Source organism: Toxorhynchites rutilus, chromosome 1 (genome assembly GCF_029784135.1).
Source record: "Toxorhynchites rutilus septentrionalis strain SRP chromosome 1, ASM2978413v1, whole genome shotgun sequence".
In the NCBI taxonomy this organism is placed as follows: domain Eukaryota; kingdom Metazoa; phylum Arthropoda; class Insecta; order Diptera; family Culicidae; genus Toxorhynchites; species Toxorhynchites rutilus.
In genome coordinates this window covers 190,025,348-190,049,972 of record NC_073744.1, presented here as the reverse complement: position 1 = coordinate 190,049,972, position 24,625 = coordinate 190,025,348, and the positions used below count along the sequence as shown (strand labels likewise).

Here is a 24,625-nt window from a genome sequence, read left to right as displayed (position 1 = left end):
TGTATGGAACAGACCCCTCATTCAAGTCTATAATACATTTGAAATTACAAATCAGTGATCCAGAGGAGTTGATAACGTCACAGTTTTCTAAAAAATGTTCCCGATCGAAAGGTGCCCTCTGGCTTACTGTAGAGGCAATTAAATTAAATTTGAATAATTTTGGTAAGACTCACAATGATTATTTGATGGCGTTCAAAGATGGAATACAAGAAGAACGGTAATAGGGTTTCGCTAGTTCGTAATATGATGGTTAAGAAAAAAAATCAAAGAATTCTCCAATATCTGCTAAGGTCGGTTAGGTTTCGCTTGGAGAAACTGGGTTTCATTGGTTCGTAATACTTTGATTACTAACCCCGAGTTGCCACAGGTAATCGGTATTGCTAACCTTAGGTTTAGATTAGGTTAAGGTAGGTTAATGTAGGTTAAGGTTTGTAGGTTAAGGTTTTCTACAAGCGAAAATGCTAATTCAGAGAACAGGTAATGAAATGTAACTGATGATCTATATATATAAAAATGGATTTCTGTCTGTCTGTCTGTCTGATTCTTATAGAATCGGAAACTACGAAACCTATCAACATGAAAATTGGTATGTAGGGGGTTTATAGGGCCGGGGAAGGTTTTCGTGATAGTTTGAGACCCCTCCCCCTCTCTGAGGGAAGCTGCCAAACAAATTAAACACAAAGGGCCTGGCCGGGTAAGGGAGTAAAAAGTGCCCCCAAACCAAATCACTAGCTGTATGGCAAATATTGTAAAGGATATTAAATAAGAAATTTTGGCGGTTTATTTGAACCCCTATGTGGTTTGACGTAGGATCTATAGTGAAAAACGTACTTTTTCGTTTATTTCACGCCATCCTCAATAGATCCGAGATAAAAATTAGAAAAAAATACTGAATGTACATCTTACCACGGTGTATCAAGAAAAATTATCAAAAAAAAAAAAATCATCAAAAATGTTACAGGTAAACTTCGATATAACGTACATTTCACTTTCAAAATTGTACGTTGTATCGAATTGTACGTTATATCGAAGCATAATAAAGTACCCACAAACGTAGTCTATAATACATTATTGTGTTGCTGTTTTAGTAAAGTTAATGAACAACTTCAATCAGAAGACGAAGCCATCCTTTCTCATGATGTTTCCCTTCGTACTGTTGATTGAAGCTTGATTCATTTAGAATCTGGATTCACAAAACCAGCTGTATTTCGGGATTGATTGAAGGTACAAAACTTGTTTTAGCATCACAATACTAAAACATCTAACTAAAACATTATCTATTCATCGTTCTATCAGGAAAAAAAAAATTGATTTTTTTTTTCCTTTACACTTTGGAAATGTGTACGTTATATCGAGTGACGTTATATCGAGGGTACGCTATAACGAGGGTACGTTATATCGAAGTTTCCCTGTAGTACTAAAAAAAATATTAAAATTCTGAAAAATTTTTTTTTGGGATTTAGAGATTCAGTACTACCCTAATTCATATTCAAATGTGCTCTTACGGCTTTTCTCGATTGATAAATATCTTCAAACTGTTTTTTTTTCAAATATGTAATAATAAAAATAAAATTTAAAAAAATTACACAGTACAAAAAAATGTTATAGATTTTCTGGCATTTCGAAATTTTGAAAAAAAATATAACTTTGAGACCCACTCCTGCTCAAATTTTTATTTAAATGCGTTCGTATGTGTCTTTTTTCTACATGTGGCGTAATTTTTCCTGAATTTTTAAGACCATTGTGTGACACAAAAATAATTTTCTTCATCGTCTGCATTATTATTTTTATTTTTTTGAAATCGATTATTTTATTGTATTCGTGGTTTTCAATTGAGAGATTAAAATTTAAAAAAAAAGCGGATTTGTGGTCTCAAAGTAATTTTTTTTTTCAAAATTTTGAAATGCCAGAAAATCTATAACATTTTTTTATTTTTTTTATTATTTTATTTTTATTATTAGATATAAAAAAACAGCTTGGAGATATTTATTAATCTAGAAAAGCCGTAAGAGCACATTTAAATATGAATTAGAGTAGTACTGAATCTCTAAATCCCAAAAAAAAATTTTCAAAATTTAAATATTTTTTTTAGTACTAAAATTTTTGATGAAATATTTTTTTTGATAATTTTTCTTGATACACCGTGGTAAGATGCACATTCAGTATTTTTTTCAAATTTTTATCTCGGATCTATTGAGGATGGCGTGAATTAAACGAAAAAGTACGTTTTTCACTATAGATCCTACGTCAAACCACATAGGGGTTCAAATAAACCGCCAAAATTTCTTATTTAATATCCTTTACAATATTTGCCATACAGCTAGTGATTTGGTTTGGGGGCACTTTTTACTCCCTTACCCGGCCAGGCCCTTTCTACATTACTCGAGCATTAATCAAGCAAATGAAACCAAATTTGGCATGTGAAGGTTTTAGGGTACAGTAAACGTTTCTATGGTTGTTAGACTGTCAAGCCCCTCTTTAAGAGGGGGTTGCCATACAAATGAAACTCAAATTTCTGCATTACTCGAAAATTAACCAAGCAAATGAAACCAAATTTGGCATGTGAAGGTTTTAGGGTGTAATAAATGTTTCTATGGTGGTTAGATACTCCTCCCCCCTCTCTAAGGGGGTGTCGCCATACAAATGAAACACAAATTTCTGCATGACTCGAAAACTAATCAAGAAAATACCAAATTTGGCATGCGAAGGTTTCAGGGGACACAAAACGTTTCTACGGCGAATAGACACTCCTCCCGTCTCTCTGAGGGAGGAGGGGTCTCCCATACAAATGGAACACAAATTTCTGCATAACTCGAGATTCGATCAAGCAAACGAAACCAAATTTGGCATGTGGAGTTTTTATGATACAATAAATGTTTCTATGCTGGTTCGACACTCCTCTCCCCTCTCTTAGGGTGGACTGTCATACAAATGAAAAACAAATTTATGCATAATTCGAGAACTAATCAAGCAAATGGAGCCAAATTTGACATGTGAAGATTTTAGGTGAAGACGAAACGTTCCTATGGTGAATGAACACTCCTCCCCCTCTCTAAGGGGAGAAGAGGGGAGGGATCTGTCTTTATTCTATAATATTTTCTCTATCAAACATTTATTCCATGTAACGGAGAAACATGTTATTTGCAAGTGGTTGAAAAATCTTGAACGAGAATTGTGTCTGAAAATAATTTGATATTATAATGATTTTGGTAGAAGTACTAGGAATTTTTTAGTAAAAGGTAAATTCAACGGGGTCTATCAGAAGATCAATCAATGAACAATTCTGCGATTGGGCTCATGAACTTGCGCTTAGTAAGAAAACGTGAATGTTTGAATGAATTGATAACAAAAAACAAATTTTGAGCGAGACAAAGTTTGCCGGGTCAGCTAGTGTGATATAAAATCGATAGCTTCACGAATGCAGATGAACTATTTTGACGTTTGTTTCGCGCCAAGGCAATGTTGCCGTTTTTTGCATTTTTTTTTCTCGGGTGGATTTTACAATGCAGAAGACGATCTCGTTCAGATTGCGAAGCTTGAAATCCGATCGGGATCCGGGATAAGAGTGAATGTTAGCGAAATAAAAACTTCGGGATGAACGAAAAGGCATCAAAAAATATAATTAGGAGCATAATATGATGTAGTCTGTACAATATTGAAAATTGAAAATAAAAAAAAATAAAAAAATCGTCCTTCAATTGGGTACTGGTAACATTTTATTACACTTCTTCAATCTTCAATTCTTACATTATCATGATTTTGAAGCTATTCCCACGAACTTTGCCTGCTCGTGAATGGTTGACAGCATGTACCCCTGCTGCAGCTCGTGGGAAAACTCTTCGTACATTGTGACAGCAGTTAACGGTTTGCACTCAAGAGATGATTAATAGGTAGATGTAGTGCGAATGTTCATGGAAAAAAAAAACCTCCGGAGAAACTCTAATAAGAGTGATGATACGCGTGAGGTTTGTAGGAACCATCATCCTCGTGTCCGTAGGATCTCGATTGGGCGCTTGCGGTGGCATGGGCCTTCAGGAAAACAGTCTTAGCATGCTGAACCTCCGGTGTTTCAACGGGAACTCCATTCTTGATCACAACGGGAACGTATTGGGAAGTGTGCCACGATCCGTAGCTTCTAGCATACTGATCCTCATGAATCGGGGTGTATCGGCCGGAGTTTGCAACCTTAGCGTAGGCAGCGACATGAGCGGCTTTGGCATGTTGAACTTCTGGTGTCTCGACTGGAACGCCCTTCACAATAACCGGGTAGTGCAGAGGTCCATGCCAAGCCTTCGGCTCTGGAGCATGATGATCCCAATGAGGTGCGTAGTGACCACCGTAAGTGGCAGCCTTAGCATGGGCAGCAGCATGAGCGGCCTTGGCGTGTCGAACCTCTGGCGTTTCGACTGGAACTCCGTTCTTGATCACTGGGACGTGCTCAGACGCGTAGTAGCTCTTGGCATGATGATGGGTTGGCTCGTGAATTGGTGCGTACTTGTCATTTTTCGCAACCTTAGCGTAAGCAGCAGCATGAGCTGCCTTGGCATGTTGAACTTCTGGAGTCTCAACTGGAACGCCTTTCACAATTACTGGGTAGTGTTGAGGTCCGTGCCACTTCTTCTGCTCAGGAGTATAATGGTCCCAGTGAGCTGTTGGGGCGTAAGCAGAACGCTTGTAAAGTCCTGCCTTAGCTTGAGCGTGGGCCGCGAAGTGAGCCGCCTTAGCTGCCTTGACCTCAGGAGTTTCCAGAGGAGCACCATCATGCCCAAGAACTACCGGATACGAATAGGATCGGGCAGCAGCATAGTGACTCGGCGCAACGGCATGAGCTGCAGGAGCAGGACCCTTGGGAAGGTTCGTTCCAACTACTTGAAAACCGTGTTTAGGATCGGCAGTGTATTGCACCTTCTGCACGTGTCCATGTGCATCGATGTACGAATACTCTCCATGAGTCACTCCGTGAGCATCTTTCGACTCATGTTTCTGGGAGTTTGGGTCCGCATAACCATACGAATATCCACCGACGCCATCCTGAGCTTGATACTGGGAAGATACGTCATAACCCAGATACGAACCGGAACAGGCCGACGCAAGCAGCAGCACAGATCCCAAAACCTGGAAGAACCACGTAAATGTCACTGTTAGACTCAACATCTTTTTTAAAACGACTCACGGAGGCTCTCATCATGAAATGTTTTGCTTGTAACTCTTGAAAATACACAATTATTCACTGTTGAATGCAAAACGAGACCGGAAACCTCCTAGGCTGATTGTACTCGAACCAGGACTGTTTGCGAACTGTGCCGTCTCAGTGAGTTTGAATCGATTTTATACTTCGTTCGGTTTCGATCGATTCCGTTTTTCACCGGTCAATTAAAAAACAAGTTCATCAATTTTTGGTTCCGTGGAAAACAATTTTCAGACAATATGCTTAATTGAATCGACTTCTTCGTGTCTGCGTGTCTGTTGTTCGAATCGCATTAGATAAATTCTATTTTGAGCTAGGATCAAAACAAAACAGTGATGATGATTAGCGATGGAAGGAGACGAAGAGCAAGAAAAAACCGTTTCAAATTGAAAATGTCGGCAAATAATTTTACTAAACACATTTACTTCGTTGGCGAATAGTCAATGTCAAAGAAACTCGCACTGTCCAAGGTCAGGAACTTTCTCGGATTAATGCGCATTCTCAATTTGTCGTGCAAACTTTTTTTACGATCGCAGTGTGCATTGCAAATCGTGAAAACGTTTGGCGCAGCATTTATTATGTGATTATTGATCCAATGAGACATGTAAAATACACGATAAAATTGAGTTGGAATAATTTGTCAAATATCTCATCCAATTCCACAAACAATCGTTGTGCAGATGTTCAATTAAGCGATTCGCTATCATAATTGCTGGAAATAAGCTCTGATGGGTTATATACACAATTATTCATCTTCATATATGTAAAACATAAAGCAAATGGAGAGCATATGATAACGAAACCGTTGAATACCGAGACAGATATAAAATAGATTTCAAATCATCCGAAAGGCACAGTTTGCAAACAGTCCTGGTTTGAGCTTGATCAGCTAGGAGGTTTCCCGGTTTAGATTTGCACTCAGTAGTGAATAATTGTGTTTATTATTCTAACAGCCACAATGAAGTTCTTCGTAAGTGCTTGGTGAATGTCTCAGTTGAAACCTGAAATGAGCCTCTTTCGTCTTCCAGATTTTGGGATCCGTCCTGCTGCTCGCATCGGCTTGCTCCGGTTCGCCATTGGGACACGACGTGTCCTCCCAGTTTCACGCCCACGATGGCGCCGGTGGCTATTCCTACGGTTATTCCGATCCAAACTCACAGAAGATGGAAGCGAAGGACGCTCACGGAGTGACACATGGCGAGTACTCCTACATCGATGCCAATGGCCACCTGCAGACGGTGAAATACATCGCCGATCCGAAAAACGGTTTCCAAGTGGTGGGTACCAACCTTCCCCAGGGCCCTGCTCCGGCCGCATCTCATTCACTGCACAAGCGCTCGGTCTATGCCCCAGCACCTGTGAGCTACGTTCCCATTGGTCACTATTCCCCGGTGGCTTACTGGGACGGTCCCGTGCATGTTCCAGTGATCGAGAAGGGTGTCCCGATTGAAACGCCGGAGGTCAAACACGCTAAGGCCGCTCACGCTGCCGCTTACGCAAAGGTCGCCCAACATGAGGTCTACGTGCCAATTCATCACGAGGAGCATGCCGCCAAGAGCCTGCCCGGTGCCTGGCATGGTCCGCAGCACGTGCCGGTGATCAAGAACGGAGTTCCGGTCGAGACGCCAGAGGTTCAACACGCGAAAGCCGTTTTTCTGGATGCGTTGGCCACGGCTGCCGTTCAGTCCCGGTCCAATGGAGGACACGAGGACGATGGTTCGTACAAGCCCCATTTGTATCAGCATGGTTATTGAGCCCGGCTATTAGTCATCTACTGAGTGCAAAAAACCAAACTGTCTCCCGCAAGGAAAAGAAGAATTGACCCACAGAAATTAATGTAAACAGTTATGTATAGGGATAAAGTTATCAGCTATACGTGGGATTAGCTTCGTGCCACTTGATGAGTAACTTGAAAACCTTTGGTAACTTTAGTCTTGCCGCTCACATTAGAATTAATTATAACTAATACATCATCTTCCGTGAAATAAAGATTATTGAACCCTGAATGCTTTTTACTTGCTTCTACGCCAATAGTTCGGATTCAGGATTTTGCTGAGAAAACCACTTCCATGAAGTGTTGGACAAAGGTTAAGCCACTTGACTAAGGGATATTCAATTTTCCCTTTTTTTTATTTTTTTTTTCAATTTTTCAGAATTTACTAAATTTTAGAAAAAAATTTAAATTTCCAAACTATTTGATTTTTTTTTGGAATTCTCAGAATATTTTGGGTTTTTTTTCTAATTTTTATTTTTTTCCCAATTTTTGTGAATGTTCTGAATTTTTTAAATCTTCTATATATTTTTGAAATTTTCTAATTTCCAGATATTTTTGAATTTTTCAACAATTTCTTCTCTGTTTTTTTTTTGATTTTCGTAATTTTCTCAAAGTGATGATATTTTTTGAAATTTCATGTTTTTTGTTTATATTTTGTTTATATATTTATATGTTTATTAGAATGTTATGGATTTTTTTTTATATTATGAGGCTCATAAATTTTCTAAATTATCTTAATTTTCAAATTTTTTAGTTTTTTAAATATATTGAAATTTGGATTTTCTAAATATTCGGAACTTCCTTGATTAAAGTTTTCTAGATTTTTGCAATTTTTTTTTGTTATGATTTTTTTGAATTTTCTGGATATTTTATCTTTTTTTTTATTTTACAACTTTTCTATTTTATTTAAATTTCCGATTTTTTTATCTTTATGATTTTTTTTTATGATTTTTTGTTTTCTGAATGTGAATTTTATGAAATTTTATTGTTTTTTTTAGTTTAAAATTTTATTTTTATTTTTATGCATATTCTGGATTTTGTTTTGATTAGTCTGAATCAGGGCGGTGTAGCCTCACCAATGACATCCAAACTGTTGATGCCAATCTTGTAAGCGAATTAGGGTAGCAAAATCTCATATTCATTCTACTGATAACACAAGATATTAGGACACATTTTTTTATATTTTTTAAAATTTTCTAAATTTTAGAAAATATTTCAAAATTCCAAACTATTTGATTTTTTCGGAATTCTCAGAACTTTCGGAATTTTTTTCTAATTTTTTTTTTTTTAATTTTGTAATTGTTCTGATTTTTTTAAATCTCCAATGTTGTTTAAAATTTTCAAATTTGAAAAAACAAACAAAAAAGAAATGATTAAAAAAAATCTTGAACATTCGTATTTTTGAATTTTTTAATCATTTCTTTTTTGTTTGTTTTTTCAAATTTTCGTAACTTTTTCAATGTGATGATGTTTTTTGTAATTTCATATTTTTTATTTGTTCTTATGAATGTTATGAATTTTTCAATATTTAGTAAATTATAAATTTTCAAATTTTTTTGAATTTTCAGATTTTGTTTTGGTTCTTTGAATTATTTTGACTTTATGAATTTTTTAAATTTTGATTTTCTAAATATTCTAAGCTTCCTTAATTAAAGTTTTCTGAATTTATTATAAATTTACAATTTTTTTTTTGTTCAGTGTTTTTCGAGTTTTATAGATTTTATTTATTTTATATAATTTTCCAATTTTTCTATTTTTTCCGAATTTAGTTATTTTTAGAATTTGTTATTTTTTTTACTTTCTGAATGTGATGATTCTTTTAAATTTCATTCTCTGAATCCCCTCAGTATTCTAAATAATTCTGAATTTTACAATTGTTCTGGACTTTTTTAAAATTTTCAAAATTGTTTGATTTGTTTCAGAATTCTTTGAATTTTTATGAATTTTTTTTTTGTTATTTTTAATTTCTATTTATTTTTTGATTAGTTTAATTTTTTTTTCTAAATTTTCAGATTTATTTTTCTCCGATTAATATTTTGAATTAGATATTTTTTTGAATTTCATGATTGTTTGAGTTTTCTTAATTTTTAAAATTATGAATTTTCTGATTTTTTTCAATCTTAAATTTTTTTAAATTTTCCTTGATTTTATGGAATTTTTACGATTTTGTTTTCAGATTTTCATTTTTTTTTTTAATTTTCCGTAATTTCTGGATTTAAAAATTTTCAAATTTTTCTTTTTTTAATTTTCTGAATTTTTGGATTTAATTATTTTCTATAAATTTTCTTGATTTCCTTATTTTTATGATTTTGTTTTATTTTTTTGTACTTTCCAAATTTTCATTTCTTTTGTGTAGTTTTCTAATTATTTTTTTTTTTTTTTAATTTTCTAAATATATGAATATATATATATATATATATATATATATATATATATATATATATATATATATATATATATATATATATATACATATATATATATATATATATTCATATTCATATTTTTTTAAGTTTTCTGTTTTTTTAACTTTTTGAATTTTCGTTTTTTTGCAAAATTCTGAATTTTCAATTTTCCATTTTTTTTATTTTTTTATTTTTGAAATTTTCATTTTTCATTTTATCATTTTATCATTTTATCATTTTATCATTTTATCATTTTATCATTTTATCATTTTATCATTTTATCATTTTATCATTTTATCATTTTATCATTTTATCATTTTATCATTTTATCATTATATCATTTTATCATTTTATCATTTTAACATTTTATCATTTTATCATTTTATCATTTTATCATTTTATCATTTTATCATTTTATCATTTTATCATTTTATCATTTTATCATTTTATCATTTTATCATTTATCATTTTATCATTTTATCATTTTATCATTTTATCATTTTATCATTTTATCATTTTATCATTTATCATTTTATCATTTTTATCATTTTATCATTTTATCATTTTATCATTTTATCATTTATCATTTTATCATTTTATCATTTTATCATTTTATCATTTTATCATTTTATCATTTTATCATTTTATCATTTTATCATTTTATCATTTTATCATTTTATCATTTTATCATTTTATCATTTTATCATTTTATCATTTTATCATTTAATCATTTTATCATTTTATCATTTTATCATTTTATCATTTTATCATTTTATCATTTTATCATTTTATCATTTTATCATTTTATCATTTTATCATTTTATCATTTTATCATTTTATCATTTTATCATTTTATCATTTTATCATTTTATCATTTTATCATTTTATCATTTTATCATTTTATCATTTTATCATTTTATCATTTTATCATTTTATCATTTTATCATTTTATCATTTTATCATTTTATCATTTTATCATTTTATCATTTTATCATTTTATCATTTTATCATTTTATCATTTTATCATTTTATCATTTTATCATTTTATCATTTTATCATTTTATCATTTTATCATTTTATCATTTTATCATTTTATCATTTTATCATTTTATCATTTTATCATTTTATCATTTTATCATTTTATCATTTTATCATTTTATCATTTTATCATTTTATCATTTTATCATTTTATCATTTTATCATTTTATCATTTTATCATTTTATCATTTTATCATTTTATCATTTTATCATTTTATCATTTTATCATTTTATCATTTTATCATTTTATCATTTTATCATTTTATCATTTTATCATTTTATCATTTTATCATTTTATCATTTTATCATTTTATCATTTTATCATTTTATCATTTATCATTTTATCATTTTATCATTTTATCATTTTATCATTTTATCATTTTATCATTTTATCATTTTATCATTTTATCATTTTATCATTTTATCATTTTATCATTTTATCATTTTATCATTTTATCATTTTATCATTTTATCATTTTATCATTTTATCATTTTATCATTTTATCATTTTATCATTTTATCATTTTATCATTTTATCATTTTATCATTTTATCATTTTATCATTTTATCATTTTATCATTTTATCATTTTATCATTTTATCATTTTATCATTTTATCATTTTATCATTTTATCATTTTATCATTTTATCATTTTATCATTTTATCATTTTATCATTTTATCATTTTATCATTTTATCATTTTATCATTTTATCATTTTATCATTTTATCATTTTATCATTTATCATTTTATCATTTTATCATTTTATCATTTATCATTTTATCATTTTATCATTTTATCATTTTATCATTTTATCATTTATCATTTTATCATTTTATCATTTTATCATTTTATCATTTTTATCATTTTATCATTTTATCATTTTATCATTTTATCATTTTATCATTTTATCATTTTATCATTTTATCATTTTATCATTTTATCATTTTATCATTTTATCATTTTATCATTTTATCATTTTATCATTTTATCATTTTATCATTTTATCATTTTATCATTTTATCATTTTATCATTTTATCATTTTATCATTTTATCATTTTATCATTTTATCATTTTATCATTTTATCATTTTATCATTTTATCATTTTATCATTTTATCATTTTATCATTTTATCATTTTATCATTTTATCATTTTATCATTTTATCATTTTATCATTTATCATTTTATCATTTTATCATTTTATCATTTTATCATTTTATCATTTATCATTTTATCATTTTATCATTTTTATCATTTTATCATTTTATCATTTTATCATTTTATCATTTTATCATTTTATCATTTTATCATTTTATCATTTTATCATTTATCATTTTATCATTTTATCATTTTATCATTTTATCATTTTATCATTTTATCATTTTATCATTTTATCATTTTATCATTTTATCATTTTATCATTTATCATTTTATCATTTTATCATTTTATCATTTTATCATTTTATCATTTTATCATTTTATCATTTTATCATTTTATCATTTTATCATTTTATCATTTTATCATTTTATCATTTTATCATTTTATCATTTTATCATTTTATCATTTTATCATTTTATCATTTTATCATTTTATCATTTTATCATTTTATCATTTTATCATTTTATCATTTTATCATTTTATCATTTTATCATTTTATCATTTTATCATTTTATCATTTTATCATTTTATCATTTTATCATTTTATCATTTTATCATTTTATCATTTTATCATTTTATCATTTTATCATTTTATCATTTTATCATTTTATCATTTTATCATTTTATCATTTTATCATTTTATCATTTTATCATTTTATCATTTTATCATTTTATCATTTTATCATTTTATCATTTTATCATTTTATCATTTTATCATTTATCATTTTATCATTTTATCATTTTATCATTTTATCATTTTATCATTTTATCATTTTATCATTTTATCATTTTATCATTTTATCATTTTATCATTTTATCATTTTATCATTTTATCATTTTATCATTTTATCATTTTATCATTTTATCATTTTATCATTTTATCATTTTATCATTTTATCATTTTATCATTTTTATCATTTTATCATTTTATCATTTTATCATTTTATCATTTTATCATTTTATCATTTTATCATTTTATCATTTTATCATTTTATCATTTTATCATTTTATCATTTTATCATTTTATCATTTTATCATTTTATCATTTTATCATTTTATCATTTTATCATTTTATCATTTTATCATTTTATCATTTTATCATTTTATCATTTTATCATTTTATCATTTATCATTTTATCATTTTATCATTTTATCATTTTATCATTTTATCATTTTATCATTTTATCATTTTATCATTTTATCATTTTATCATTTTATCATTTTATCATTTTATCATTTTATCATTTTATCATTTTATCATTTTATCATTTTATCATTTTATCATTTTATCATTTTATCATTTTATCATTTATCATTTTATCATTTTATCATTTTATCATTTTATCATTTTATCATTTTATCATTTTATCATTTTATCATTTTATCATTTTATCATTTTATCATTTTATCATTTTATCATTTTATCATTTTATCATTTTATCATTTTATCATTTTATCATTTTATCATTTTATCATTTTATCATTTTATCATTTTATCATTTTATCATTTTATCATTTTATCATTTTATCATTTTATCATTTTATCATTTTATCATTTTATCATTTTATCATTTTATCATTTTATCATTTATCATTTTATCATTTTATCATTTTATCATTTTATCATTTTATCATTTTATCATTTTATCATTTTATCATTTTATCATTTTATCATTTTATCATTTATCATTTTATCATTTTATCATTTTATCATTTTATCATTTTATCATTTTATCATTTTATCATTTTATCATTTTATCATTTTATCATTTTATCATTTTATCATTTTATCATTTTATCATTTTATCATTTTATCATTTTATCATTTTATCATTTTATCATTTTATCATTTTATCATTTTATCATTTTATCATTTTATCATTTTATCATTTTATCATTTTATCATTTTATCATTTTATCATTTTATCATTTTATCATTTTATCATTTTATCATTTTATCATTTTATCATTTTATCATTTTATCATTTTATCATTTATCATTTTATCATTTTATCATTTTATCATTTTATCATTTTATCATTTTATCATTTTATCATTTTATCATTTTATCATTTTATCATTTTATCATTTTATCATTTTATCATTTTATCATTTTATCATTTTATCATTTTATCATTTTATCATTTTATCATTTTATCATTTTATCATTTTATCATTTATCATTATCATTTTATCATTTTATCATTTTATCATTTTATCATTTTATCATTTTATCATTTTATCATTTTATCATTTTATCATTTTATCATTTTATCATTTTATCATTTTATCATTTTATCATTTTATCATTTTATCATTTTATCATTTTATCATTTTATCATTTTATCATTTTATCATTTTATCATTTTATCATTTTATCATTTTATCATTTTATCATTTTATCATTTTATCATTTTATCATTTTATCATTTTATCATTTTATCATTTTATCATTTTATCATTTATCATTTTATCATTTTATCATTTTATCATTTTATCATTTTATCATTTTATCATTTTATCATTTTATCATTTTATCATTTTATCATTTTATCATTTTATCATTTTATCATTTTATCATTTTATCATTTATCATTTTATCATTTTATCATTTTATCATTTTATCATTTTATCATTTTATCATTTTATCATTTTATCATTTTATCATTTTATCATTTTATCATTTTATCATTTTATCATTTTATCATTTTATCATTTTATCATTTTATCATTTTATCATTTTATCATTTTATCATTTTATCATTTTATCATTTTATCATTTTATCATTTTATCATTTTATCATTTTATCATTTTATCATTTATCATTTTATCATTTTATCATTTTATCATTTTATCATTTTATCATTTTATCATTTTATCATTTTATCATTTTATCATTTTATCATTTTATCATTTTATCATTTTATCATTTTATCATTTTATCATTTTATCATTTTATCATTTTATCATTTTATCATTTTATCATTTTATCATTTTATCATTTTATCATTTTATCATTTTATCATTTTATCATTTTATCATTTTATCATTTTATCATTTATCATTTTATCATTTTATCATTTTATCATTTTATCATTTTATCATTTTATCATTTTATCATTTTATCATTTTATCATTTTATCATTTTATCATTTTATCATTTTATCATTTTATCATTTTATCATTTTATCATTTTATCATTTTATCATTTTATCATTTTATCATTTTATCATTTTATCATTTTATCATTTTATCATTTTATCATTTTATCATTTTATCATTTTATCATTTTATCATTTTATCATTTTATCATTTTATCATTTTATCATTTTATCATTTTATCATTTTATCATTTTATCATTTTATCATTTTATCATTTTATCATTTTATCATTTTATCATTTTATCATTTTATCATTTTATCATTTTATCATTTTATCATTTTATCATTTTATCATTTTATCATTTTATCATTTTATCATTTTATCATTTTATCATTTTATCATTTTATCATTTTATCATTTTATCATTTTATCATTTTATCATTTTATCATTTTATCATTTTATCATTTTATCATTTTATCATTTTATCATTTTATCATTTTATCATTTTATCATTTTATCATTTTATCATTTTATCATTTTATCATTTTATCATTTTATCATTTTATCATTTTATCATTTTATCATTTTATCATTTTATCATTTTATCATTTTATCATTTTATCATTTTATCATTTTATCATTTTATCATTTTATCATTTTATCATTTTATCATTTTATCATTTTATCATTTTATCATTTTATCATTTTATCATTTTATCATTTTATCATTTTATCATTTTATCATTTTATCATTTTATCATTTTATCATTTTATCATTTTATCATTTTATCATTTTATCATTTTATCATTTTATCATTTTATCATTTTATCATTTTATCATTTTATCATTTTATCATTTTATCATTTTATCATTTTATCATTTTATCATTTTATCATTTTATCATTTTATCGTTTTATCATTTTATCATTTCAAATTGACGAACCTATAGGAGGATGACAACTTGCCACTTCCTGGCGAGACATCGCAAGACATGACATCTTCTCAGAAGGAGGTGTTTCCATTAACGAAGTCAGACGTCCCAGAAGATAATGAATTGTTAGCTTCACACCAAGGAGAAGTAGTAAGTTTTAACAATTTGGATGCCTCGTCATATCAATTAGTAGATAATGAACCTCGCCTCAACAACTACATGTAGTTGAAATTTTGATATTCTGTCAAAATTTCAACCGTATGAAAAGTCCACTTGAAATGAAAGAAATCCAAATGATTATTCTGAATTCTTCTTTCTCGATAATTATGGCCACAGAGACAAGTTGGGATGATGTGGTAGAAGCGATGAAGTATTCGGAAATCGTTTTAATGGCTTCAGAGATGACCGTAATCTCCACAAATCCCATAAAAAATCGGGAGGCGGCGTCCTTATTTCTATTAATTCATTAATAAATTCAGAATATATTCCAACAACAGAATTCGACGAGTTTGAGCATGTGTGGGTCAAAGCACTTATTGCGGGAGAGATACATATATTTGCATCTGTTTACTTCCCCCCTGATCGTGCTCAAAGTAGTTGTTATGAGAAATTTGTCGAAGTTGCTGAAACGATTTTATCTTCCTTGAGAATCAAAAATCGATATATACGGAGATTTCAATCAACCAAATGCGGACTTTATCACTGATATTAACAATGAATTCAACTTGCTTCCAGTTGTTGGTGATAATAAGACTCTGCAATTTATTCTTGATAAAACAGCCGGTCTTGGGTTGAATCAAATAAACAATGTTCATAATCGACAGAAATGCTTCTTGGATTTTTTGTCGACAAATATGACCGAAGATTTTTGTGTGACTGAATCATTAACTCCACTTTGGAAAAATTAAGCTTTCACACAGCTATCGAATATTCTATATTCATAGATAATACCCAAAAACCATTTGATTATGAATTCGAGAAAGTCTCTGATTACACTAAAGCAAATTGCCAATCAATTAGGTGTAGGCTTAACTTCATCAATTAGCAGGATTTATTTAGAAGTGTGGAAAACATTGAAGTAGCAGAAGGCACATAAGATTTATAAGAAATACAAATCTGACGCTAATCTCAAAAAAATATCTGAACATCTGCGAACAGCTCAACTCAACTGTTAAAATCGCTTTTGAAGATTACAACTTAAAAACAGAGTCGGACATAAAGTCTAACCCGAAAAGTTTCTTTAATTACATAAAAACAAAATTAAAAAGCAATGGTTTTCCATCACGCATGCACCTTGACAATACCGTGCGGAATGACTCAGAAAAAAATTGCAACCTCTTTGCAACATTTTTTCAAGAAATTTATATTGAAACAGTTTAGAAGGACCAAGATCGTGAATTCTTTGCATTTCTTCCAGAATTTTTAGTGAGGAGAAAAATACTCTCTTTGAGATAAGCAGATCCGAAGGCTATTTTTAATTGCCATAATTTGAATGAAATCTTTCACTTCCAGGTATTTGCTTACTTAAAACACGAAGTCCTGACGCTTACTTAATCATTTTTTTTATGTATTTTCCGATATATCCACTAAAACTTATCATTATAATATAAAGTCGTTATCAGATACAATTTTCGTTCCATATTTGTTCACAATTTGCGAAACTTCCCGCTATTTGTCAAAAAAGGCTCTAGTGACATATCCAAAACGTCATGAACCAAGCCTAGATATTTGGTAAACAAACCACTTCGATAAACCGATGATTTTCTTTTGATGTCATATACATTCTGTCAAATAAATACCGGGAATTTGTAATTGGAAATCTTCCCTTTGAACCTTTTTCATTTTCTTTAAGTTGATGCTATTGTCAGTGGTCATAATGACAATTTTGAGTGCGATCTGTCCTTTAGTTTATTTACAGCGTCATTAGGAACAAGTTAACTTTTTGAATACAAAAAATTAAATATATGTCAAATCGGAGGAAACTGTTAGAAACATCTAGAACATTGACCGGACAATTTAAACTTGCACTCCAGATAAATTGAAGGCGATTGGCACTGAATTTGGCGGAAAATAGACCGATGAAAAATAAGCGAAGAAAAACAAATCTTCTAAACAAATCTTCTATCAACACTAAAGGGTGTGTCACATAAAATCGCATCACGGAAAAAACGCTGTAGAAATTTTATTTTTAGGAATTATATCTTCAGCTTTCGCTTATAATCAGATAAGAGTGTATAGATCACGTTGGCCATGCTTTACTGTCAATTTTTCGTAAATTTGGAAAAATGTCGTCGAACGAAAAAGAGCGTCGTGAATTAATCCTGTGCATTCATTTCGAGAATCCGGAGTTGTCACATCGGGACATCGGTAAGATGCTGGGAATCGTCCAATCCACGGTCAGCAGAGTACTAAAACGATACTTCGAGAACCAAACCATCGACCGGAAGGTGAAGAACGGCAAAAATGGATGCTCCGTCAGTGAAAAAGATCACAAGCGCGTAGTTAAGCAGTTTAGACGTGATCCGAGAAGTTCGGTCCGGGATGTCGCCAATAAGCTGAATTTGTCAAGTTCATTCGTCCAGCGGACCAAGCAGCGGGAGGGCCTGCGTACATACAAGGTTCAGAAGGCTCCTAACCGCGACGAAAGGCAAAACATGGTGGGGAAGACGCGAACCCGGAAGCTGTACACCGAAATGCTGACGAAGCCGCATTGCCTGGTAAAGGACGACGAAACCTACGTCAAAGCGGACTTTCGTCAGCTGCCGGGCCTGTTGTTCTTCTCCGCAGAGGACAAATTCAGCGTTCCGGAGGAGATGCGCAAGCAGAAACTATCCAAGTTTGCCAAAAAGTACATGGTGTGGCAAGCGATCTGCTCTTGCGGAAAGCGGAGCGCCCCCTTCGTGATGACCGGCACGGTAAATGGGCAGGTTTACCTTAAGGAGTGCCTACAGAAGCGCTTACTACCACTATTGAAGCAGCACGAGGGCCCGACCATCTTCTAGCCGGATCTCGCTTCGTGCCACTATTCAAAGGACGTGTTGGAGTGGTACGAAGCCAACGGGGTCACCTTCGTGCCAAAGGAAATGAGCCCGCCCAACGCGCCGGAGCTTCGCCCAATAGAGAAATATTGGGCGATTATGAAGCAGGCCCTCCGGAAGAACCCAAAAGTTGTCAAATCGGAGGCGGACTTCAAGAGAAAATGGATTTCTGTTCAAAAAAAAACTACAACCTTACGTTGTAAAGAACCTTATGGACGGGGTAAAGAGGAAGGTGCGAGCATACGGGCTTGGGCTCGAAGTATGAATAAAAAGAAAATGCCAAAAGTTGTTTAATAGTTTTTATTTTACTGTCTAAAATTTTCAAAAGGATCGGTCTACTGGGCGAATTTCTACAGCGTTTTTTCCGTGATGCAATTTGATGTGACTCACCCTTTAATAACCTTCATCCTTACTATTCAACTAAGCTTACTTCTGCAAAAGAAATGTTCATTCAAAATTATGGTTTTGTTTTCAATTAGTTCTATTTGATTCATAATGTTCATAAGCGATAAAAAAAACAAAGCTGTTCATCCTACGTTAACTGCCAGATTACTGCATCGATTAGCTTGTAATCTTGTCATCACTAATTCATAGCTTTGTTAGAAATCGAAACAATTGAATCGTAATTCATTCGATTTGGACACAATTGTATTAATCAACAAAAACAGTTCTTGTTTATCCGCTCCGTTTCATTATTCATATTTCAACAACAGCCACCGCGCGCTATTCGACAATTGACGATCAACGGTCCAAAGCACGGTCCCAATTATCGCGTTGCTATCCACCCACGCACCTGTACATTCCAAATTCAAACAAATTCTGCTTCACTCGTTAAACGCCATAACAATCGGCGCCGAATTCACACTTCGACGGGGCGCGTGCTAAATTATGCCTCGAATAAACGCAACAAAAACGCGCGCCACACGCGCACAATGAGCAACATCCGTCCATAATGCGGAATTTGGTAAGTGGGCCTACCCCCAATATTGCACCAGTAGGGCAAATCGGGGTAAAACCGACACCCCCTGATTTTTCCAGTTAGAAGTATTTTTTTTTTGCAAATTTTCCGATGTCCCCTGTACACACTTGTCATTTCTTACATTTCGAGTCACCACCACACAGCTGCGGAGGTCGCTTTGCTGTCAAAATAAACAACAACGAAAAGAGCGGTCAGCAAAAAGGAGACGGTCCGTATGAAATTTCGCTAGCAGAATTCGAGTGTTTTAGTTTTGGAAAGTTTTAGAAAACTCGATACTTTTATCAGAATTAGGCTTTGATCTTAGATCTTTGTCTAGTGTATTTTGGTTTTGTTGCTTATCGATACCAAAAAATATTGTTGTGAAATGTTGAGTCCGTTCGGGGTGATACCGACACTTTCAGTCTGGGTATAGCCGACACCTGGCTTGTGTTTTACTGACAGATAAAATGCGTCCTTTTTGTAGATGTCTTGTGTTTATGTTTGAAAGATGAAACAACAGAGCTGGATTTATATTCAGCCGAGAACAGCCGAAACCAACGTTGAGTAAGGGCATTTAAACGAGAAATCGGCCACATCTCCGGTGGATCACTAGGGTGGCTGCGAAAATGGTCATGTCTAATTCCAAAAACCGACCACGTACATTTTGTTTATTGGCCCAAAAGAATGACCTTTGCAAAATTTCAGCTCACTCGAACATGATTTAGGAGTATCTCAAAACGCTCAAAGTTTTGATTTTTGATTTTGATCTTGCAATCCAATTACGTATCATTTGCAACTATTCCCTCTCCCCGCCTCTCCCTCTCAAGTGTCCACATAGTATATGGATAGCCTCTTACAACTTTGAAATTATTGTAACAAGCTTTCATTCGTTTCTTTGGAGGTGTCGGTTCTACCCCGACAGGGTGACGATCTTACCCACGTCCCCATTAATTTCACCTAAAACATAAATTGTTGTATTCTATCGAAATTCGAGTTCTACTATAACAAAAGATCAACAGATTCTTTAGAACAGTTCATGAATAGTCCAAGAGAGGTTCTGTAACGATTTGAAGTCAACATGGGATGTCTTGGAAATATGTGGAAATCGTTAGGGTCTTACCCTGATTTCCCCTAGTAGCTATCAATGAACGTGCGCGCGGGAAATTGGGGTTAATGACAGATCCGAGCTAACAAACAATTGCATAGGGGAGATGGGGGATAAGACGGACATGTTAAGGAAAACTTCAATTGTATCTTTGGAAACTCATGTTTTCAAAAATTTAAAAGCAGTTTCTTACAGTTCAATATACTGGATTTCGAAATAACTGGTCAAATGTTTTATAAAAATGTGTTTTTCCATGTTTTTCACTGAAATTAAAACAAGCATTTTCATCGGTGCGGGTAGAATGGACATGTAGTGGGGGGAATATGGATAGGTTCATAATATACGAAGCGTAGAGGTTTATCGCTCGCGAGAGGGATAATTTTACTCTCGCTCAGTGTTTGTGCGTCCAGTACCTGAAATAGAACAAAAAGAGAAAGCAATATAAAAAAAGAGGTTTATATTCTTTCCTTCTTTTTCCATTATGCATTGGATGTGATTATAGATGTGACTGTCCATTTCACCTCCCCAGTGCAATTATTTCAATAATTTAAATTTACCGCTTACGAATGAATTTACTTTTCCGTTCATATCTAATATCGCTTCTCTGTCAACTCACAAACCGAAATATAACCATCAGCGAAGCCGCAAAAGTTACATCAACACGCGGAATCATGTTTGTTTTTCGGTTTTTGTTTCCCTATTTCACTTTTGATCAGTATTCATGGTCATAGGATGGTTTAAATATTTCAGAAAAGCATGCAGAAGGGTTTCTCATCAACAGAAATTTTAAATTCATAATGCAACTATACAAATCAATCACTTGTCCATTATACCCCCACTGTCCGTCTTACCCGTGGCTCCCCTATAACACAATCGGATTTGACGCGCCGTCAAATCGGTTATTGTGGTAAATGGTAGATTTGAACGTGAGAATGTGATTTTTTCGCAGATTCAATTTTTCTTCTAAAGCCTACTGCGTTAAACTGGATTTGTTAGGTTTTCAGTGTCTGCTAATTATTTTGTTTCACTTTATGAAATTAAATCGGAATAGTAAATAGCTTTATCAGACTAATTACAGTGAGATGATAATAACCCTTCGTTGCATGATTTTTCCTTTATTGGTGAAATAAATCAAGGTTCAGACACGATCAACTTAAAATGAACTTGTTTTTTTACGGTGACTCAAATCCGTAATCGTACTCCACCATGCAGATCTCTTTTCCCTTCTTTTGAAAGTCGAAAACAAGCCTTCGGAACATTCTATTTAGATAAAATTATAGTGTCATATGAGAGTTAAATGGTTTGCTATCTGTTTTCAGAATAATGTTTTTTTTTCTCTAAAAATGGCGAATGTATGTGCTAATGTATGATAATTGACTCAAACTCATATTCGTACGCTTGAAATCTCTACTCTATTTCGAAGGCGTTGGCCTTCCCCTAATTCCATCATTATTATGCTATCCCTTGTTCATTGCAACTGTCTTTAGCTGTCTTTAGTCTTATCTACCAGTTTTTCATGTATTCGGAAGGTATATTTATCATTTTTTTTCATGAGATGGTTTTCAAAATCGTTATTTTTAGAAATTTAATGGTTTCTAAATTTCCTACACAGATAACCTCCTTAGTTTTTTTACTGGGATTGATGTCGGAAGATTGTGGAGGGATATCTATAACTTTTGAGTAATTGTAATGTAATCATGTATGAACTTTATATGTCTTGAGTTCTGGGTCATTGTCTTGGCAAAACTTGAATCATTAGTTCCATTCCATTTTGTTAACACTTTGCTTCATATTTTCCTTCAGGATGATCGAGTAAACATTCGGACCCAATACACCATCGATGAAATCCAAATTCCTCATACATGCACCCTTATATCATCCCTCCACCACCATCATGTTTAAACATTGCTTTTAGATTTTTTTACGTTTAATTTTTTAGAGAAATAAAAACCATTATTCTGAAAACAGACAGCAAACCTTTTAACTGTCATATGACACTATAATTTTATCTAAATAGAATGTTCCGAAAGTTTGTTTCGACTTTCAAAAAAAGGAAAAAGAGATATGCATGGTGGAGTACGATTACGGATTTGAGTCACTGTATATAGTTTTGGGGCATTCAATGTAATGGAGATTTCCAAATTTTCCAGGGAAGAGAGCGGGCGAAAGTGCTTCTCGCTCCTAACAGTTTTCGGGATCTTCTTCAGTTTCAATTTGACAATATTTCATAACTTTCGGACTTTACTTAACACGTTGAGCCCTGATTTTTCTCGCTGCGCTTTCCATTTGGTTCGCATCAAGAGCGTTTGCACAACATCAGTGTCGGTCCCTACTTCCAAAGATATTTATTGTATAAATAGAATATAGTCATAAATTGGACTAGAAAGTAGTCACATTTTGTAAAACATCCGAAAACAACCCGTATACATTTTTATTTTCTCATTTTGTAACTGTCAGTCACAGTCAGTCAGCGTTTTCCTACAAAAAAGCTCAACGTCGGCCCCTAGGAACCGACGCTGGGCTCAACGTGTTGATTGAAAAATAAATGTCAAAATCAAAATAGAATTATCATTCTGCACGCACACATCTACAAAATGATCGTAATACTTTTAATCATTGTAAATTAAGAACATGTTGAATTTGGCAATAAACTTTTTTCCATTTTCAAACCGAATAATCCTCTGCTAAAATAGTTCAACGAATCAATCTACTACCCAAATAGCTTCGATGTCTTCTCTGCTTATATGGATTGAAAATGGATTGGTCTTTCGAAAAAATCAAAGGAGGTTGTGTCCAAGACACGACCACATTTTTGACGCAGGACTATACTGTTCTTTTATTAAATTCGCTTATTTATAACTTCGGATATTGAAAATTTATCTCGAACGCTATTCCGGTAGCCTTTTTCGAAAATTACATACACTCGACTACGGGCGATTATATACTTGTTGCACCAGCACTTTTATTCCACATCCCATAACAACATCAATCTATCTTTGGCACCGCATGGAAACCACAACAATGGCAATACTTGCAAGTATCAAAAATCATGCTACATGACATTTAGTACTGCCTCAGTCGAATCGCACCTTTAAACATCGTTCGTACAATGCAAACCAACAAACACCAAACAAGCGTTCAACATAGCATACATACACAGCCATACACTGGTGACTTGAAGCGACTAAAGCCGGGATTAAACATTGTCAGTTACTCAGTTGCGAGTAAACGTCAACCGATCTAAACAATTACGAACGCACTCATACCACGAAATTTGACATTTGATATCAGCTACTTCGAAGTTTTTAGTTTGTATGGGGCGAGTAGCCCCATACATACAAATCAAATGTCAATTTCGTGGTATGAGTGCGTTCGTAATTCTTCGGATCGTTTGACGTTTACATGCAATCGAGTAACTGCCAACTCCCAAACCCGGCTTTAATGTTTGAACACTTCTCACCATTTTGTGCCGTTCTCAAAATATAAGTAATAATTACTGGCTTTCTCACTCGAGGTAAGCGCAGCTGTCATTTTTAGTGTAGAAACTTTTGCTACTGACAGGCGAAGTCAAATCACATACAACATTCGGGAACGACATTTATTTTCATGGTGACTAAATAAACAAAACAAACCCTTTCTGTTAATCTTGTTCACCTCGAGAAGAGTTGCATCAAGATCAACACAGATGTCATCTTTGTTGGACAGTTTTGCGATTGCCACGCGAAATTCACAACACTCACGATGATCTAGTTTTCTGATTTCCGAACGAATTGTGTGGCGCGGACGTTAACGCCTGCTTGGCGTCAGTGTTCGCTGTTTTGATGCAATGTCAAACACACCAACAAGCGATGTTCACTACTTCGAGTATAGAAAAAGACTGAAAATTTGTCCCTGCAGAGATTCATTAAGGAAGTGTAGAGC

General features: G+C 30.5%; 2 protein-coding genes across 2 annotated transcripts in view; one reads left to right on the top strand and one right to left on the bottom strand.

Moving 5' to 3' along the window:
* Positions 1 to 3,906: 3,906 nt before the first annotated feature.
* On the bottom strand, positions 3,907 to 5,154 carry LOC129761662 (uncharacterized). The gene has a single exon (XM_055759395.1). It carries the CDS (start codon positions 5,152 to 5,154, stop codon positions 3,940 to 3,942), a length of 1,215 nt encoding a protein of 404 aa, XP_055615370.1. The 3' UTR covers positions 3,907 to 3,939.
* An 895-nt stretch (positions 5,155 to 6,049) lies between these two features.
* Positions 6,050 to 24,625, top strand: part of LOC129761661 (uncharacterized) — a 35,724-nt gene continuing 17,148 nt past the window's right edge. Inside the window, exons 1-3 of the mRNA XM_055759394.1 lie at positions 6,050 to 6,158; positions 6,217 to 6,934; positions 15,940 to 16,010. Coding sequence (XP_055615369.1) covers positions 6,147 to 6,158; positions 6,217 to 6,934; positions 15,940 to 16,010 — 801 coding nt within the window. The 5' untranslated portion in view covers positions 6,050 to 6,146. The remainder of the gene's footprint in view (positions 6,159 to 6,216; positions 6,935 to 15,939; positions 16,011 to 24,625) is intronic.